The sequence below is a fragment of the Panicum hallii genome, chromosome 7 (assembly GCF_002211085.1).
Source record: "Panicum hallii strain FIL2 chromosome 7, PHallii_v3.1, whole genome shotgun sequence".
NCBI lineage: Eukaryota > Viridiplantae > Streptophyta > Magnoliopsida > Poales > Poaceae > Panicum > Panicum hallii.
In genome coordinates, this window is record NC_038048.1 from 32,410,988 (window position 1) to 32,428,791 (window position 17,804).

The 17,804-nt window shown below is 45.7% G+C and overlaps 1 protein-coding gene across 1 annotated transcript; it reads right to left on the minus strand.

Moving 5' to 3' along the window:
* Positions 1–6,272: 6,272 nt before the first annotated feature.
* LOC112901736 (2,3-dimethylmalate lyase-like) lies at positions 6,273–11,131 on the minus strand. Its single transcript, XM_025970703.1, has 6 exons — positions 10,864–11,131; positions 10,434–10,645; positions 8,793–9,074; positions 8,095–8,214; positions 6,641–6,763; positions 6,273–6,549 (listed from the first exon to the last, which is right to left on the minus strand). The coding sequence occupies exons 1-6, from the start codon at positions 11,048–11,050 to the stop codon at positions 6,517–6,519; spliced, it is 957 nt and encodes a 318-aa protein (XP_025826488.1). The 5' UTR covers positions 11,051–11,131; the 3' UTR covers positions 6,273–6,516.
* Positions 11,132–17,804: the final 6,673 nt, after the last annotated feature.

Sequence of the window (17,804 nt, forward strand, 5' to 3'; positions counted from 1 at the left end):
AGGCGAAACCCATTATCAAAACCAACTCTCAAGAGGCCATCAAGTTCTTCTGGACATCATCTACCGATTTGGTGTACCAAACACCATCATCACAAACAACGGGACCAACTTCACAAGCAAGAAGTTCTTGGAGTTCACCGACGGATACGGGATCTGGATCGACTAGGCGTCGGTCGGACACCCTCGCACCAATGGGCAAGTGGAGAGCGTGAATGACATGGTCCTCCAAGGACTTAAGCCTCGCATCTTCAACCGGCTCAAAAAGTTTGCTGGACGCTGGGTTAAGGAACTCCCGCTGTCCTTTGGAGCTAGAGGACAACTCATAATCGATCCACTGGGTTCACCCCTTTTTTCTAACATACGGGGCAGAAGTGGTGCTCCCCTCCAACCTAGACTACGACGCCCCAAGGGTCAAAGCCTTTGACCCCGATCGAGCCGTGGAGGCTCAGCGGGATGCGGTCAACTTGTTGGAGGAGGCTAGGAGACGGCCTTGGTCTACTCGGCTCATTACCAGCAAACCCTTTGCAGCTACCACAAGAGGAAGATCCGGGGAAGAACCCTCGAAGTCGATGACTTGGTACTACGGAGGGTGTAGTCGACAAAGGATAGGAACAAGCTCACTCCGCCCTGGGAAGGACCATACACCATCGTGGAGGTGGTTCGGCCAGGAACATACCGACTGAAGGACAGCGATGGCAACATCCTCGCCAACACTTGGAAGATTGAGCAGTTACGTCATTTCATCCCTTGCACGCTTTCAGTACAAATGCCAACTCCTACAGAGCCCCAGCCCGAGCACTCTAGGCCCAGGTCGCTCGGGGGCCCAATGGGGGCATACCGCCACGTGCATGGCTACCCGCTCTTTCCTTTTGCAAATCACGCACAAAAAGGCAACATTTTTCGCCCGAGTGAAAGGGCAACCCGTTCCCCCAGCGCAACCAAAGTTATTTTTGTTGGTCCACCTGACCTACCAAACTCCCGTCACAGCCTACGATGAACTAGCAGCTAACGCCACTCGGGCCAGGCCTAGGCTACACGCCGCAACCTATGGTTAGCGAGCAGGTTCAAAAGGAAAAGTGTGAAGGCAAGAGTCACTCCAGGCAACAAAGGGATATGGGTGGGATAGACTTCCCAAACATCACTAAAAACAAGAACAATTACAAGCACTTAATTTGTTCATTCAGGAACCCACTAAGTCCCACCAGTAAGTTGTTCAAAATGACAAAAGCTAATTACAAGTATTTTTACTGCGGCATCTCGTCCGCGTTGGCTAATGACGCGGATGGGAGGAGCCGCACTGCAGGTCGACCTGAGGATTCCCTTAATTGGGAGCCGGCTCGGTTGGGGTGGCACTTGACTCGGCTTCCGTGTATTGACCGCCATCTCCACCCAGGGCTGCTGCCCTCTGCGTGCAACGGGCCTCCTTCACCCACTCCATTGTGGTCACCTCCGCGATCGCTGACGTGATCGGCACCAAGCTTTGACCAAGTTCACGGAGCTGGTCGGCGGACCACCCGGTGGTGTAGCCTCTCCTGACTGCTTCAAAGTCGAGGGTCGGGTAATGCGACGCCACTGATGCAAACACTCCCGAGGTGCCGTAGAAGACGCCGTCAGTGATGAGCCCCGCCACCTCACCTGGGACCTCCAAGAGGTCCGCGGCAAGCGCGCTCGACCCCGGGCGAGGCCCAAGTACCTCCCTAACTACTGACCGCGCTGCATCTCGGAGCTGGCCGAGCTCCTCTTCAAGGATGCCGCTCCTCTCCAAAGAATCTACCAGCGCTTGCACGTTTCGAGCCATTGATTCTTTGGCGGTGGCTAGCTCAAACTCGGCGAGCAGCAAGCATCTTCCAACCTCTGTAGTGCGCCCTTCATGAGACCATTCCTCATTCCTAGCTCTGAATATGAGCAAAGCAAGGGTCAGAGGCCACAAAACGTGAAATAGGATCAAGGGGATGCAGGGAAGCAACTACTCACCGGCCATAGCATCCTCCGCAATCTTGAGCCCCTCTTCCCTTTGGGATAGCATCGCTTCCAACTTGGTGATACGCTGCCCCCTGGATTGTGCCTATCCCTCAGCAAGGGCTCAGGCCTCCTGCTCCGCCCTCAGAGCCGACCAAGCTGCAGTGAGTCCCTGCTCGGAAGCAGTCGGCCGCTCACGCTAATGAAGTGTCAACCCCCGGGTGGCTTCCAATTTGCAGGTCAGCTCCTCAACCCGTCGCTGCGCCACCGTCTCCTACCCTAGCCGGGCGTGCTCCTCCCGAAGAAACCGGGATGTGCTCAAGAAAATCTTCTCCTGGTTCTTCAAAGCCAAAAGTCAGAAACACCGAGACAGATTACCCACAATCAAAAAAATGGAGACTAAGAAGGAGCCATGGAGACTCACCCGAGCAAAACTCAGTAGTTTGCCAGACGCGGTCTGCCGAGCGACCTTGACCTTATTGAGGGCTTCCACGAGCCTCAACTCTATAGCAGCATGCTTACCACAAGCCGACTGCCCACTCTGCTTGAGAAGGCCCTAGAGCTTCTCCTCCCGATGATCACGCAAGACAAACCGAGCCTCACCCGGGTTGCTAGGGTCAGGCCACAACCACTCGGCGATCGACTCATGCGGAGATCCGGACGATCTGGAGGCCAAGACCATCGCCCGCTCCTGGTTCCCTTCTGGTGCCGCCCGCAACGTCGAGGAATTGCCCTCCTGGTTAGGGTGTCCATCCCCTCGAGTCCGAACCTCCTCGAGCCCAGCGAGCAGCCTGGTCTCAGCTTCCACATCCGCGAGCGCCGAACTGGCCCTCTCATCCTCCTCCAGCTGGGACCATGCGGAGGAACCAAGTCCACCTCCGCCCGGGGACTCTAGGGGCCACGACTACTTCCTCCCTTCCTGCATTCGATGGAGAAGGCATCACCACAGTCACCCCCGCACTAGACTGTGCCGGAATCACCACCATCACCAGCGGCCTGCTCGTAGAAGCTAATGCTCGGCCCCTTCCTTGGGTCGGAGCAAACAACACTGGGTTCGGCCTCCACGGCACTTGCTCGACACTAGGCTAAAGGCCGGTCGACATCAGGGCACTGCAAAAGAAGTAGGATAAGCAAAAATACAGGAGAAGAAGAACATTCGAAAACAAAATTAAAGCCGCCAAGCAGTTCCCTTACCCTGACACCCGGCCGAGCAGGGGAAGTCTGAAGCCCCGAATGCCCCGCGGCGGCCGCACGTTCGGCCCGTGTGCATCAGCCACAGTGGGAACCGACCTCCCTGTTCCATAACTGGTCTGTGGTGCACCGTGGCCGACACCCTCAGTCAGGGAGCCCGACACAGCTTCCTCCTGACCCCTCGTTGGGCCAGCCATGCTCAAACGAGCCACCGATTGAGCGCGCTCCTTCAACCAATCCGCGTCCTCCACTACCGAACGTTGCCCAACTCGGGCCTGCTTTGGCTCCTCCTCCTGTGCTGCGCCCCCATTGGCGGTGCGCTTTCTCACCTCAGGGGCACTGGAAGATGCCCCGGGGTCCTTTGCGATCCCCAACGTTGCAACATCACCGGGACCAATCACGAACACGGAGTCGTCCGATTCCACCTCCTCCAATTCTTCACCATCGCTGGAGTCGGACGAGGACTCTGATTAGAGCTCTTCCAGGACGGCATCACAGTCCTTCCCCATCCGGACCTGATGAGTGATCTCCATCTCCTTCTTCTGCCTCCTCTCGGCCTTTTCGCCACTCTTCTTCTTCCTGGCCTGAGAGGCCCCCCTACCTAAGCGCCCTGCTTGGCCGCGCCCGCTGCCCCCTTTAGAAGATGAGGGCGGGATTGGGGATGACCGAGTCCCTAGAAAAACAAGCCAAGGTCAGGAACCGGTTGGGCACCCAAAAAGCAGCAGGAAGAAGGAGAGGGGAAAAAACTTACTAGATCCGGCGGGTGTTCCTTGTCGAAGGCTTGCAGACCGCTGATGGTTCACTGATTCCCCACCATGAGCACCACATCAGGCCACGACCACACCTCATCCTTGGTCATCACCACCGTTGACACCCGGTCTATCTACTACCACTACTATACAACACGTTATTGCAAACACCCCATCACCGCCAGTTTGAATCAAACCGGCGGTGATAGTCTATCACCTTCGGTTTTCTTTGGAACCGGCGGTGATAATGGACACCACTGTCGGATCGTAATACGAACCGGCAGTGATGCCGGATTATGGCATCATCATCGGGTCGTATTACGAACTGGCGTTTATCACCGTCGGTTCGTATTATGATCTAACTGTGATGCAATTTATAGAGACCATTTCTATATTATAGATGATTCATAGTACTGTTATCGCCATAATTTAGACAGGCCGGAAGTGGGCCTTGGAGCAAGATGGATTTGAAGGATAATTATAATGGGCTTGCGAATCGGACCCTGTGCAGATGTTTTGGGCCCAGTGAGGCCGTGTATCAAGATAGGTATGTTTAAACAGTTTAGATAGAGATAGTTAAGATTTGTGTCGTGTTTGGTTAGGGTTAGTTAAGAAACGAAAGTCTACGGACTATAAATATGTATCATGGGTAAACAATAAAAAGAGATCATTTATCAACAACTCTTGGCGCATCGCCTCCCCTGTTCTAGGATTTTCTCAGGTAAGTGCCGTGCAGCCCCGATCACGCTCTGCGTGATCGGGGCGGCATCGCTCTTGCTTGTTTACTTTATGTGTTTCTCGTTCTGAAGCATTATTGATGGCGAGTAGCACTATTTATCTTAATGCATAGAGAATAATGATTAATCTTTTCAAGCTTTAATTATGTTTGATTCGTTATCTATAAGCGTTTAGCTGTTATCATATCTAAGTTTGGGTACGAGGGCAGCATCTTGCTCTATTCTTATTTAGTAGATCCAATCTGTCATGGTTAGTCTTTGATTATCAGAGATTTAGTTTAATATATGTGTAATTAGGCCCTACAAACGAGTTGAAAGTTCCGGCAGTACGATTGGTATCTTGCAATAGCTTAGAGAGGGATTGTTCCGGAAATCGGCTTTCGGGTTGGTTGTTAGGCCTCTGTTTAGGTCATTGTTTTGCTGCCCTTTTCGTATCTGTTAGGCTTAATTACGTGTAGGATGTTCCGATTACGTAGTGAGAGCTTTAACTGTCGTAGATTGGATTAACTTAATATTTATAGAGTGGAGTTTGTTCTGTTGTCGGATATACTTGCCTATTCATAGATCCAATCCGGTATTGAAGACAATCGGCTCTTCACAGCCGATTCCGGAAAGCATCCGATGAGCCGATTACGGCTCGGACTAATGTTTACATGTGTCTGTGTATGCATGAGACTAATACATAACACCTTCCTGATCAGGTACAGGGTCAAGTGGCATGCCTAGCGACTCCGAAGCCAGGGCGTGTGCCGGATCTCGGGCCGTTGACCGAGGGACCGGGGCCCACCAGCAGTCCCGGGAGCCTCCCGGCTCCTCGTGTTTCCTGTCGCTGCTCGCCGGCGGGTTTTGACCGACAACAAGTACATCATCCAATCTCTATGCATAGCATTCTCCTAAAGAAAATATGAGGCCAGTTGTCATCATCTTCCCTTTGAATATTGCAGTTGTCATCATCTTTCTTAGGGGTGTTTTGACTGGAGAGGCTTATTACAAGCCCCACCAATAAACCCTTAATAAGTCTTTTTTTATCCAAATATGAAGACTTATAGGTGAGGTTTATACCTATAAGTCCCATAAGCCCTTCCAAAGGATGCTTATGGAGCTTATTTTTTGTGGGCCCCACCAAAATATCCTCTCTTTCCTTCCACTACCCTTATTTTCCTCACCTACAGGGGCATTAATGAGGGGTAGAAAGATCATTACCAACTACGGGTGCTTTTTATAAGCCACTGCAACCAAACACCATTTTAGGCTCGTAATAAGCCCCTCCATGTGAGGGGTTTATGGGCTTATAATAAGTCCAAACACCCTCTTAGACTAAACCGTGCGTGCTTCTTTTATTATAAGTGCAATACAAGATAACTTTTTAATGCTCATAATTACAGACTTATCACATTTGTAAAAATGAGTCAGAAACAGTTAATTCTGGCCATCCAATCTGACAAAAATATAAGAATGGTGTATTGGTGTATGCATGTTGTTTCAGTCATGTGTAGCTGCATGTTTTCGAGAACATGCATGCTGTTCAGCTGGGTTGCCCTAGCAGGAGCGCTGCACGTCATGTACCGTACTGTTCATGAAGTTCACCCTGTCAAATGCTAATAACACACGCATGGAACGCACAGGACTCCATAAATTGTAGATTCAAATCATCAGATGGTCTTATCTTCCAGTAGGTCTGTTTTATTGAAATTGGAAACATACAATTCAGAATTATTGAAACCTGAACAGAGTAGAAGATTGAAAAAATGAGCACTAATAGAGAAGGCTACAGCTTCCCAGATATTAAATCTCCCACATATGGTACATGAGCCATGCATGGGCACCTTGCATGGCAGGATATATCCAGCAGAATCCAGAATTGCCAAACTATGGTAGATTCAAATGTGTCCATTTGTGGCTCTGCAGTCATCCTACGAAAATAACATGTGATTAGAAAACTGCATGTAAACATGCATGATGTTCATTATAAACAGAGTAAGAAAAATGAACATCATAGCTAACCACTTGGTATAGCTTGTCTTCTTTGTAGTAGCGGTCGAACCGTAGTGTGTCCTTGATATCCTGAAAAGATGGCATGATGCTAGGTGGAGGTACACCGCCATCTTTTATTGCAACTAAAGCATCCTGCAATCAGAGAGACTTGTATTCATGTATTGAGAACTACAAGTAGTGCCTATCAAAGAAAAAAGAACTACAAGTAGTGCTTTCGGCACAAAAATGAAACTACTGATGTATTGGAATTGCTAGGTTACTCAATAGCAGTGGTGGACTCGGCCGAAAATTATAGGTGGAGCCAATATACAACAAACTTAACTAGCAATAAAAATAAAAGCTCACACACATCATGATGTTTATATTAGAACCACATATAATGATCAAATTATGTTTCAAAAAATATGTTAAACCAACATACCAAATTATCATATTTATCCTAATAAATCACTACAGCATTAAGTCATATATAGAACCACATATCATATTTATGTTAAATCAACTTAACCAGCAAGGCAGCAACAATATGTTTTGCTCCACAGAATTCAAAACAAATCAAATTATCAAGAGAAAAAAGAGACCAACCTAACCAAATTAAAAAAAGATCGGTTAATGACCAAAGATTAAGTCATATATTTCAAAAAATGGAGATTACTTTGCGAGAATATGTATCACTAAAGCATTAAGCATGTCTAGGCCTAGGTCTGGGTACTTGATTCGGAGCTAAGGGATAATGCAGAGCACAGCAGCAGGCTGCAGGCCAGACCATGGGAACATGTCAATTGGCCCATTAGACTAGTAATGCACATGTGCAATAGGCCCAACTGCTGCCTAGCACAACTGCCCAAGTATGCTAGAGCTCGCGGATTCGGCAGCGAACGAAGCTCATGGTGTTTAATAACATTGAGTTGCATGCAGTATGCTTGTTTTTGGTAGGAGTATGCATGCTAGTGCAAGGATACTATCATGGAGTCCAGAACGTGTACAAGCTGAAGAGTTTGTATATCTGGCCAATTAGCAGTGCGGAGCTAGAACGCAAGTCAAGAGAGGGGCATTAGTACTAATCTATTGTTTAATATGCTTATTTTTTAAATTTTAAGCATCAATAGTATCTGGTTAATGGATTTTGCAATTAGCAAGGAGGGGCCATGACCCCTTGGACCTACATATAGCTCAGCCTGTGCCAATTAGTTGCTTCGTAGTATAAAAGCATACAAACGTTCATAGGTTTCTGTAACGTCAGAAATAGAGCAGAAATTAGAAAGCCTAAGCTGTCGTGGCCTTGGAAATCTTTGTGCTCTTGTGTTTCTCGTGTTTGTGTGTGTTACATCCTAGTGAAAAGCCAACAAATAAGTACGCTACGTAGTGTTCAAACAAATTAAATTTGCACATGATTCACCCTTGATAATACTTATAAACAAAAAAAATGAGGTCACATGCTTCATATGTGTAAGAATGCAAACCTTCATTGCACGCATTGAGACGCCAAGTAAGGATACTGAATAGACTATGAGGCTGTAACCAATTTTCCCAAGTTCCACAGGGCTCAGTATGGGAGTTTTACCACCTTCTATAATGTTTATCTGTAGAACAGATTGTAAATCTTCATAGTCAGTAGAAGTAACTTGTAAAGTGGTACAGATATGCTTTTCAATTCAGACTAGTAATATGAGAAAATGGAGATGGTGTAAGCAAATGAATCAGTTCATCATATATACGTATCTAATACCTACACTAAAACTGAGTCCAAAAGGAGGCACCGATCGATCACCCCATTTCATCACTATCTCATCCAAGATTGAATGACACACACTCCTATGGGAACATTAGATTATTATACATACATCTAGAACCCAGCATAAATATCTGAAGAATACTAAAATATCCAGAATCTGCTAGGGATTCCAAACATAAACCAGCATGAGCGGGTATGACAATGCATATACAGGACCGAATTTCAACAGCCGGAGTGTGGCCCCAATTCTATTTATACAACATATGTTTTTGGGTGTACCCCTTTCAACACCCTAGTCAAATTCACTGGAAGTCAATGATGAGTGTTACACTAATTAAGAGATCTGGACAAATGCAGGAACAACCATAAACCAACAATTCACATGTAACTAGAAAAGCAACGGAAACATTTATAGAACAATCTTACCATCTTTGGAATTCCTGGGCAAACTGCGCAGAATGCCTTCATCTCTTCCACTGAAGCAAGGGCGTCAATTAGAAGAACATCAGCGCCGACATCAGCAAAAGCTTTTACTCTACATAGTGCTTCATCCAGAGAAATGGCTTGACGTGAATCTGTCCTTGCCACAATGACAAGGTCAGAACCACTCTCATTCCTAGCATCAACAGCAGCTTTTATGTGCATGACGGCTTCCTCCCTTGAGACCACTTTCCTTCCTTCAGTATGTCCACATGCTTTAGGCGACACCTTAAAATTGCAACATGTCAACTTGTTTCAGGATAAATAAAACAGAAAGGATCAATTATGAAATTGAAAGTCTTCCCCTCACCGCCTGATATAACCTAAGTACGCAAAAAGAAAAGGAAATGGACAAGTGTTAAGATATGTTTGTACTCGTGTATATTAATTAGTTGTTAGGATATATAGGATCAAGTCCTTGTATAGAAAGTCAAGTCGTCCAGCAACTTGTCTTCAACAACGTATTCATAAACCCAGAGTTTACACAGATGGGACGGTACATTATTATGCGAACCTGGTGACAGTTTCTGAACCACAAACCTTGTGACATGCTCTAAATAGTAAAGAATGGAAGGAGGCTATTGATCATGAGTATTTTGCATTGATGGAAAATAAAACATGGCATTTAGTTCCGCTAAAAGGCTACATCTTGTAGCTAAGGGGTTGGAGCAACGATAAGAAATTGACTATGAGGAAATGTTTATTAAAGCAGCAACAATTCGTCTTGACTATAACTATGAGGGCATGATGAGTCTTGGCTTAAAGATAAGTAAATCTCACTCCATGCTTGTCAATGCCTTTTCTGATGCCAATTGGGCTGGCTGCCCTGATGGGAAGATCAACAGGTGGATTTGTAGTATTCCTCGGATCGAATCTTATTTCATGGAGATCTCGAAAACAAGCTACTATGTCCCGGTCTAGCACTCAAGCTAAATACAAGATGTTGCGAATGCAACAGCTGGGATGACGTGGGTTCAAAAGTTGCTTGATGGGTTAAGAATGCCACATCCTCCAGCCGCATGTTTGTGCTGTGACAACATTGGCACCTAATATGTATATACGAACCTAATATCTGATGCTCCTGCTAAACATATAGAGATAGACTACCACTTCGTTGGAGAACGAGTTGCTCAGAAGCTCTTGGATATATTGTTTATTCATTCAGGTGATAAACTCATTGATGGATTTACAAAACCCATGCATGTGCGGAAGATGGCGGCCAGTCCTTCGTATAGAAAGTCAGGCTCAGCTGTTTCACCAGATTCTAATTGGTTGTTACATATCTTGTTGGTCAAGTTATACATGCCACGCCGAGAGCTTTTCTCGGCTATATTAGCATGGAACTGCGACACCGAGAGGTATCACAGTAAACCTATTTTCACAGGAGCATCCGGCAAACTTGGAATTTAACAAGTCCACTAGCTACAGTTTTGTTTTGGAAAGTGGCAGGGTTTATTATCTAAAGCTAATAGAGACAACAACAGTTTAGGAGCACATCGTTGCAGTCAGAGTAAGGTGCCAATATGGCAAAATATATATATATATATATATATGAAAGGATTGATTAGTATTCCAATGAGATGGCACCTGATCTTCAAGCATGATTCCAGCAAAACCAGCATTGATGTACCCTTTGATGGTTCTCTTGATGCCCATAGAGTTTCCATAGCCATTGTCTCCATCACCAAGCACTGGGATTGATACAGCTTCGTTGATTAGACGCCCTTGGTCTACCATTTCTCCATAGGAGATGAGGCCAACGTCAGGCAAGCTAAGCCTGGTGGCAGAAACACAGAAACCTGAAAAGACATGAGAAAAGACTCCAATGTTTGAGATACCTTGAACATCTGGGAAAACAGGAAAAGGTTGTTGTGTAGGCAACTAAGCATGCATTCAGTCGTAATGACGAACGCAATCCAATGCGATTTTGATTAAAAATCCTCGTGACGAAGTCGTCAGTTAGTCTACGCGAGAGAGGCCGGGGCCGGCGGCTCGGGAGGGAAGCGCGCGCACGCACCGCTCATGAAGCCGATCTCGAAGCCGGCGCGCTCGATGAGGCGCGCGGCGAGCGCGTCGAAGCAGCAGGGCGCCTGGTGCGCGCCGGGCTTGGCGAGGATCCGGCGGAGCGCCGCGGCCGGCGACTCCCCCGGGCGGATGACGCGGGTGGTCTCCTCGGCGGCGAAGTAAGGGCAGCGCGCGGCCATCCTGGCGCGGTTGCTGGGCGGAGCAGGAGGAGGCTGGAGACTATCGAGAAGGGATGGGGTGGGCGGAGGGGTGTCAGAGCGTGTGGTGTGGTGACTGACTTGCATTATCGTCATGGTTTAAATAGACCGACGCCCACCAATCGAACAGCGGATTAGACGAAATGGACGATTCGAATTTTCTCGCCGACGTAACTAACCTTCTCTCCTACTATAACCTTATACTACTCACGTAGACTACCTGATAAGGATAAATTTTTAAGTAGTATCTGATTAATCTAAAACTATGAGACGTTTCTATACCAGTTCTTCTCAAACACCAGTATAAATGCCATGTAAAAGAGTTCTTTAAACAGCCCCTTATAGCACTACTATAACTTCGTTAGTTTTCTTTTACTGCCGCTACGCTATTGTCAATTATGCCGCTATTGCTGTGAACAACGCTTTAGCTATGCTAAACACCGCTATTTGGCTTTAGTGAATGATTGGATCCAAGGACTAATTTTAATTAGTTCTATATAATCCAAAAAGGGTATTAACACGTGGGCTAAAAATTTGCCAAACCTCCAACTAAAGTTTAGTTCATTAGTCCTCTAAACCTAGCTAATAAGTGCTAATTTCTGATAGCGGATGTCAAAAGACCAAAATACCCTCCCAACACTATCATCTCGCAGCATGCGCTTGGCACGAGACTTTTTCACTTCTAACCGCTAAAAATTAGTCAAGCATCTGAGGCCCGGTTTGTTTCAGCTTATGGCCAATTTTGAAGGTTCGATTTTGAGAAATACAAAAGTCAGATGACTCCCAGAATTCAGAATCGAGAATCCATAAATCAGCTGGATTCTCCATTTCTCGATTCTTGGGGTCATCTGACTTTTGAATTTCCCAAAATCGAGCTTTCAAAATAGACCATAAGCTGAAACAAACGGAGCCTAAATTGGACTGGACAACTAAACTTTAGCTAGGGTCAAAGGCGGCTAAACTTTATTTTTATTTTTAGCCATTGTTCACCTGTATGGCCGTTTAGCCTGTTTAAACACCTTGTAAACACTACACGGTAGCAAACCATGTCTGTTTAATCAGCCATTTATCTCATTTAATATTTATCCAATTTAATGATTGTTTAATCCGTTTAAATGGTCATTTAGTCAGCATGTTTACCGTTTACCATTTAGGCCAATACTTTTAGCCCATCCTTAGCCGCAAAATTGTTTCAACTCCACTAATTATGTTTTCTTGTATGCATGGCCTAGGCTGCTTCATCTCCTTCACACTGGAGGCTTAACAACGAGGCTGAAAATGTTGCTCGCCGCATAAAATCCATGATTGTAATCTTGATTACGGAATAATTAATGGATATGCATGGCCAAGAGGCTGAACATGTATCCAAACGTCGGTGTCCATATATACATATATATATATATAAGTCCCATACTTATGTGTGCTTGGCGCATGATTAATCATAGCTTTTATGAAACGCTGAATGAAATAGCTTGCGCTATGTCTCGCTGTAGCTTTCTTTTCACAGAGTTTGAAGGAGACCCGATTCCTACTGGTACTACGTACTAACGATTCAAACCTATCCCCTGATTAGATGACACTTCATCCTATCACCTTCCCGCGGCTAAATAGCTTATCACAGCACGCTACTTGGAACCTCTTCCATTTAGCGTGCCCCGGCTGATCGATAGGTGGGTAGACGTCTCAACCGGGGATTCAAGGGGCGGGCCGCGGATCCGGGATCGGATGGAGGATGATAGATGATAGGGTCCGGCTGGCCCGACGCCCATCACCAATCTGAGCAGCTAGCAGCGGATCAGAGCGAGGGAATGCACGGATGCCGCAGGTCCTCGCTGCTCGTGGTCGTGGTCGTGGTGTTGGCCGGGCACCCCCTGCCGGGCTGAGGGGTTGCAGTTCGCATTCAAGACAAAACAGCAAACCCTGGCTGGCACCTGAAAGGGATCGGACCAGTACGGCCCGGCGGACCCGATCCCGTCGCGCACGGGCTCGACGGCGATGCCTCACCCAACCACGTGGGATTAACGATACAGATGCTGCTGCGTTTCTTCCTCAGCTCGATCAGCAGATGATTAGCTAGGTCACGGCTCTGGTACGACCTGACGGCCGGTGCCCCTTATCTTTCCTCCAGGCGTTTCTGCGCTGCTATTAGCAGTGGATCGACCTCGATCATTAGCTGATGAAGAAGATCGAGCAAGTAGCCAACAGCTTCAATGATGATGCCCCCAATGGGTGACGTGAAGTTGAAGCCCAAGCAAGTGACCAGGTCTCTCTGCTTGTGATGATGGGCATCGTAAGAGACGTACGTGGTGTGGTTAGCGGCCTAGGGAAATTGCATTGGGCGATCGATCGACGTACAGATCATAAGCGTAAGATTATACTACTCTCCGATATTTTATTCTTCTTCTTCTGTGGTAGTTAGCGCGTTATATTAATGGAATTGTCCATGCTGCTACCGTATTATATTGGATGGACCACGCACTCAATTGAATCCTCGCTCGCTCGCTCCAGTGCTGGCAGTGTCCTACTTGGCCCAAGCAAGGGGTGCCAACAAAAATGAAGGCTCAACCACACGCTTTAATTTGTTTTCTTCGTGTTGACGCAACCGGATATATATATATATATATATATATATATATATATATATATATATATGTGAACGAAAATTTGGTGAAAATGTGACGAGTTTTATCTACACTCGCGTGTAGCTACTCTCACCATCTGTATATCACTGTGCGTATATTCGCATGCTCATTTATCACTTTGAGTATGTTCATATACTAATTCTAAGATACTTCAAAAGGATATATAAAAATATTTTTAAAAGCACCCCTATTTTTTAATATATTATAACTATATCTTAGTATAAGTATATAAAAATTAGTATGCCCACATACTTATGTATGGTCACATACCCAACGTATACACCATCATAGTTATTCTAGTATGATCACATACTTCATGTACATACTCTTTGTTGGGTTAGATACATCCTACGTCATGAGATACACATATGTCAGTAACTACAAGCGCGTGTAGAATGGATTATATATATATATATATGCCAGTAAAAAAGAAAGTGAGAGAGAGACACACTGTTCTCAGCTGATAACCAATAAGGACTGATCCTTTGCATTTTAAAGAAAAGAGAAAATTGAACTGAAACTGACTGCATTTAAAATGAATTGGCCCTTGCACGCCTATACATGGCCTAGCCTCTTATTTTTGACGCGGTATCTTCCGTGCATGAATTGATTATCATACATCTGATTGGATTTGGATTTTATAATCGGATGCGGACATCCGTCGTCGTCGATCTTAATTACCTCCAGTAGTATGTAGCACTGGATTATCATTGACAATTGGACACACAAATTAAAATTGGATAATCCAAGTCCAATTGGATTATACCATGATGGCGCTGATCAGGCCGCCAGCTAGCTTGCGAGAGCCGTGATGGCACCACGGCCGGGACGCATAGCTAGCGACGTCTGCGAGAGCCGTGATGGCAAGCTAGCTAAGAGCACTGATCAGGCCGGGAACCGTGATCAAGTCCAGCTCCGATCCCAAGCTAGCTTGCACGATACGCTATCAATGCCTAATCAGCAGCCTCATCTCGATCCGGTGTCCGTGTCGTCCTAGCTAGCTATACCATGATCGTCCTCTGGACCTTGTCAAGATGCATGCATGGCTTCCGATCCCATCCCATGAGGCCGATCAACAGAAGAATGCATGCCCCAACTAGCTCATGGCTCGTCGCCTAGCATGGCCTGCAGCATGTCTGATAAGCAGGCCGGCCGACGCCGTGGGGTTAGTTAGTCGGCGGCGGCGCCGAGCACGACGGTGGCCGGGGCCCAGTAACATGCGGTGGAGGATCGGAGCACCCCCGCTGGATGACAGGCATGGCGATAGGTGCCTGTGCGGCTCGCGCGTGCAACACGAGACAAGCGCCGCCGCCGGGTGCGCCACTGCGCCTGCTCCGTACCAAGGCCGGCCGCCTAATTATTGGATGAACTTGACGGATCTGGAGTCTTGTGTGATTGGGTTGCATTGTACTGGATGTCACATCAGATTTTTCTTACGGGCTTGAAACTTTGGATTGAACGAGGGCATAGTTTTAGTTGAACGAATTGGATTCGTTTGCTTGGATTTTGGATGCTAATAATCCCGGCATTCCCACCTCTAACATTACCACCACGTGTCAGGAACGTGTGGCGTGGGGTAAAGGATCAATCTTAAATTTTAATCTAGATAAAAGTATCGTCTAAAAAGCGTCGGGCTCGTATCTTGAAAATATATAAAAATCAAGTTGGATTGTATATATAAAAATTAAATTGGATTATAAAGAGAGCACTAGATTCATGATCCATTACCACCTTTAGGTATGGTTGTCAGAGCGTGTGACGTATAGATTGGATAGATTATAGGTAGTGGTAAATAAAATGGACGCAGATACAGATGCAGATGCAGATCCTGCTTGCTTGTGGGTACCCTGCTAGCTACGTGAGTGCCCGGTTGGGAGGCTGGACATGCACGGACAGCACTGGCTGGATGGATGGCGATGCCTAACCAACCACGGAACCGCACAGCCATGATTAGCGAGCCAAGGGCCCGTTTTGCTTCACAGATAAGAGGATCTGTAGCAGTTCGTACTGGAGGTGATGATACTGTCCAATCAGTGTGGTAGTTGCTGCAGCACCTGTTCGTCAATAACAATCCACTCCCAAGGTTAGTTTCTGTTGCTGTCAATAGTTTCTTTGTAAATAATAGTGTGGTTGTTGAGGAAGATGCAGCTACCTGGGTTTTAATATATATATTAGGGCATCTACACATATATATATATAGATAATAAAACCAATAGCTTATACAGTGGTTCGTCTACCAGGTTGCATGCAAGCTATATATTAGTTCACTCGTGGATCCGTAACATCACGATGATCAAGTATAAGACTGATCATTGTACGTCATTTTGTTGCTTAGTTGATACGATGTACGGGTGGATTTGATTTGAATAAATATATGTGGTACATATTTGATAGTTTCACACGTAATTTAAGTAAATTGGTGGTATGTAGCCTTTCCTGTCTCTGTTACATGAGCGGCGGAGGACGGAATATATTTAAGGTATAGCCAAATCACATGGTAGATGATCAACTAAGATTCAAATCGAATATTTAAGTAAGCTATGGCCAAATCACATGGTAGATGATCAACCAAGATTCAGATCGAGAATATTCGTGTGCTAGTTCTCATTTTCGTCGCGACGATTCGCGCGTCGTCGCTTGCCGAATCAGTTAGGCAACCATCCATTAGAGATATATTTTTCTACCCGGCAGCGGCACGTACGGCTGCAGAATCTCTGCAGCATCCTCGGCTCCATGATGGGCGTCCAATTTTTGCACGAAATTGCACTGCACAGAGGATCGGAGACATGTTGTGCAGCGTACAGTTGCGAGGCCGTCGTTTTGTCCTGGGAGCACGAGCCAACACTCCGTCATCTCGTGAGACGACGGGGCACGGTTCTCTCACCTCGTTAACTGCTTGCCAATTAGGAAAATGATGCTAACGTGGCAACTTACAGACGGTATAATAATTGTCCCTGTACATGATCTTATGGCAATTCACCTAAGATACTAGTAATTTTTATATTTGCTATGCGGACCCGTCCCTACGGGAGTACGAGCGGTACGACTAGGAGCCCTCAGCATGGAGCACTTCAGCCTATTGTATTACTATCTCATGATCTAAATTTACTAGTACAATAAGGAAATAAGAAGGTGATACAGTTTCCATCAATATTTCGTTCTCCTTGCATTTTCACGGTTCTTCGTTTCACAGTGCGTTAATCACTCATTGCCGGAATCAGAATGGCGGTACGTGCACGGTTGGTGCCTGCTCGAGCGCCGGCGGCCGCCGCGGCTGTGCACACCGGATGGTGACATATCATGGTTCTAGTGTTACCTTTACAATTCAATTTGATCCTTATATATTTATAGCATAAAAAATTTATAAGATTAGAGCCCGGCTCTTAGATTATTTAGGCTAAAATTTAAACCCCTTTGCCACCCCTATGCACACGCAGTGGGTGCGCTGCCGCTGCATGCCGAATGCAATGTACATCACTATAGTCGTATAGTAGTTTATTTTAATCCTTTTAATCATTTTTTCAATTTGAATTCCAAATCCTTCAAAATTCAAATGAATTAGACAACTTAGGGATTTGTTTATATTAACTTTGTTATTTTCATCTTCTTGTGATAATCTTGAGGCTGCCCTTCAAATAGATCAAAAATCTGACATTGATGCTAACAAATATATGGAGATAATATTTCTTTGAGAGATTTCACTCCAAAAGAAAATATGAGCTTTGTTAAAATTCTAAATCTTTAAAGCAATATGATTATTTTTCCAATGCAACTATTACATACACAGAATTTTGTTGATAATTCTTGTAACAGTTGCATAGGCAAAATAAAGATTTTGTAATTGAAACTATTGATATCCAACTACTTGCCTTCTACCATGGCATAGGGCCTCATTTTAGAGATTGGCACAAGGCCCCCAATTTTACCGGGTGGGTCCTATTGCCATATTACATAGACACTGCACATAAAAATTATATCCTCAATGATAGTTTTTTCAAAATAAATGGTTAACCAATTATATTTTTTCTCTCTTCTTTCTTCTCCCTATTCCCCTACTTTTTTTTATTGTCGTGTAGATATGGTTTCTTGCATGA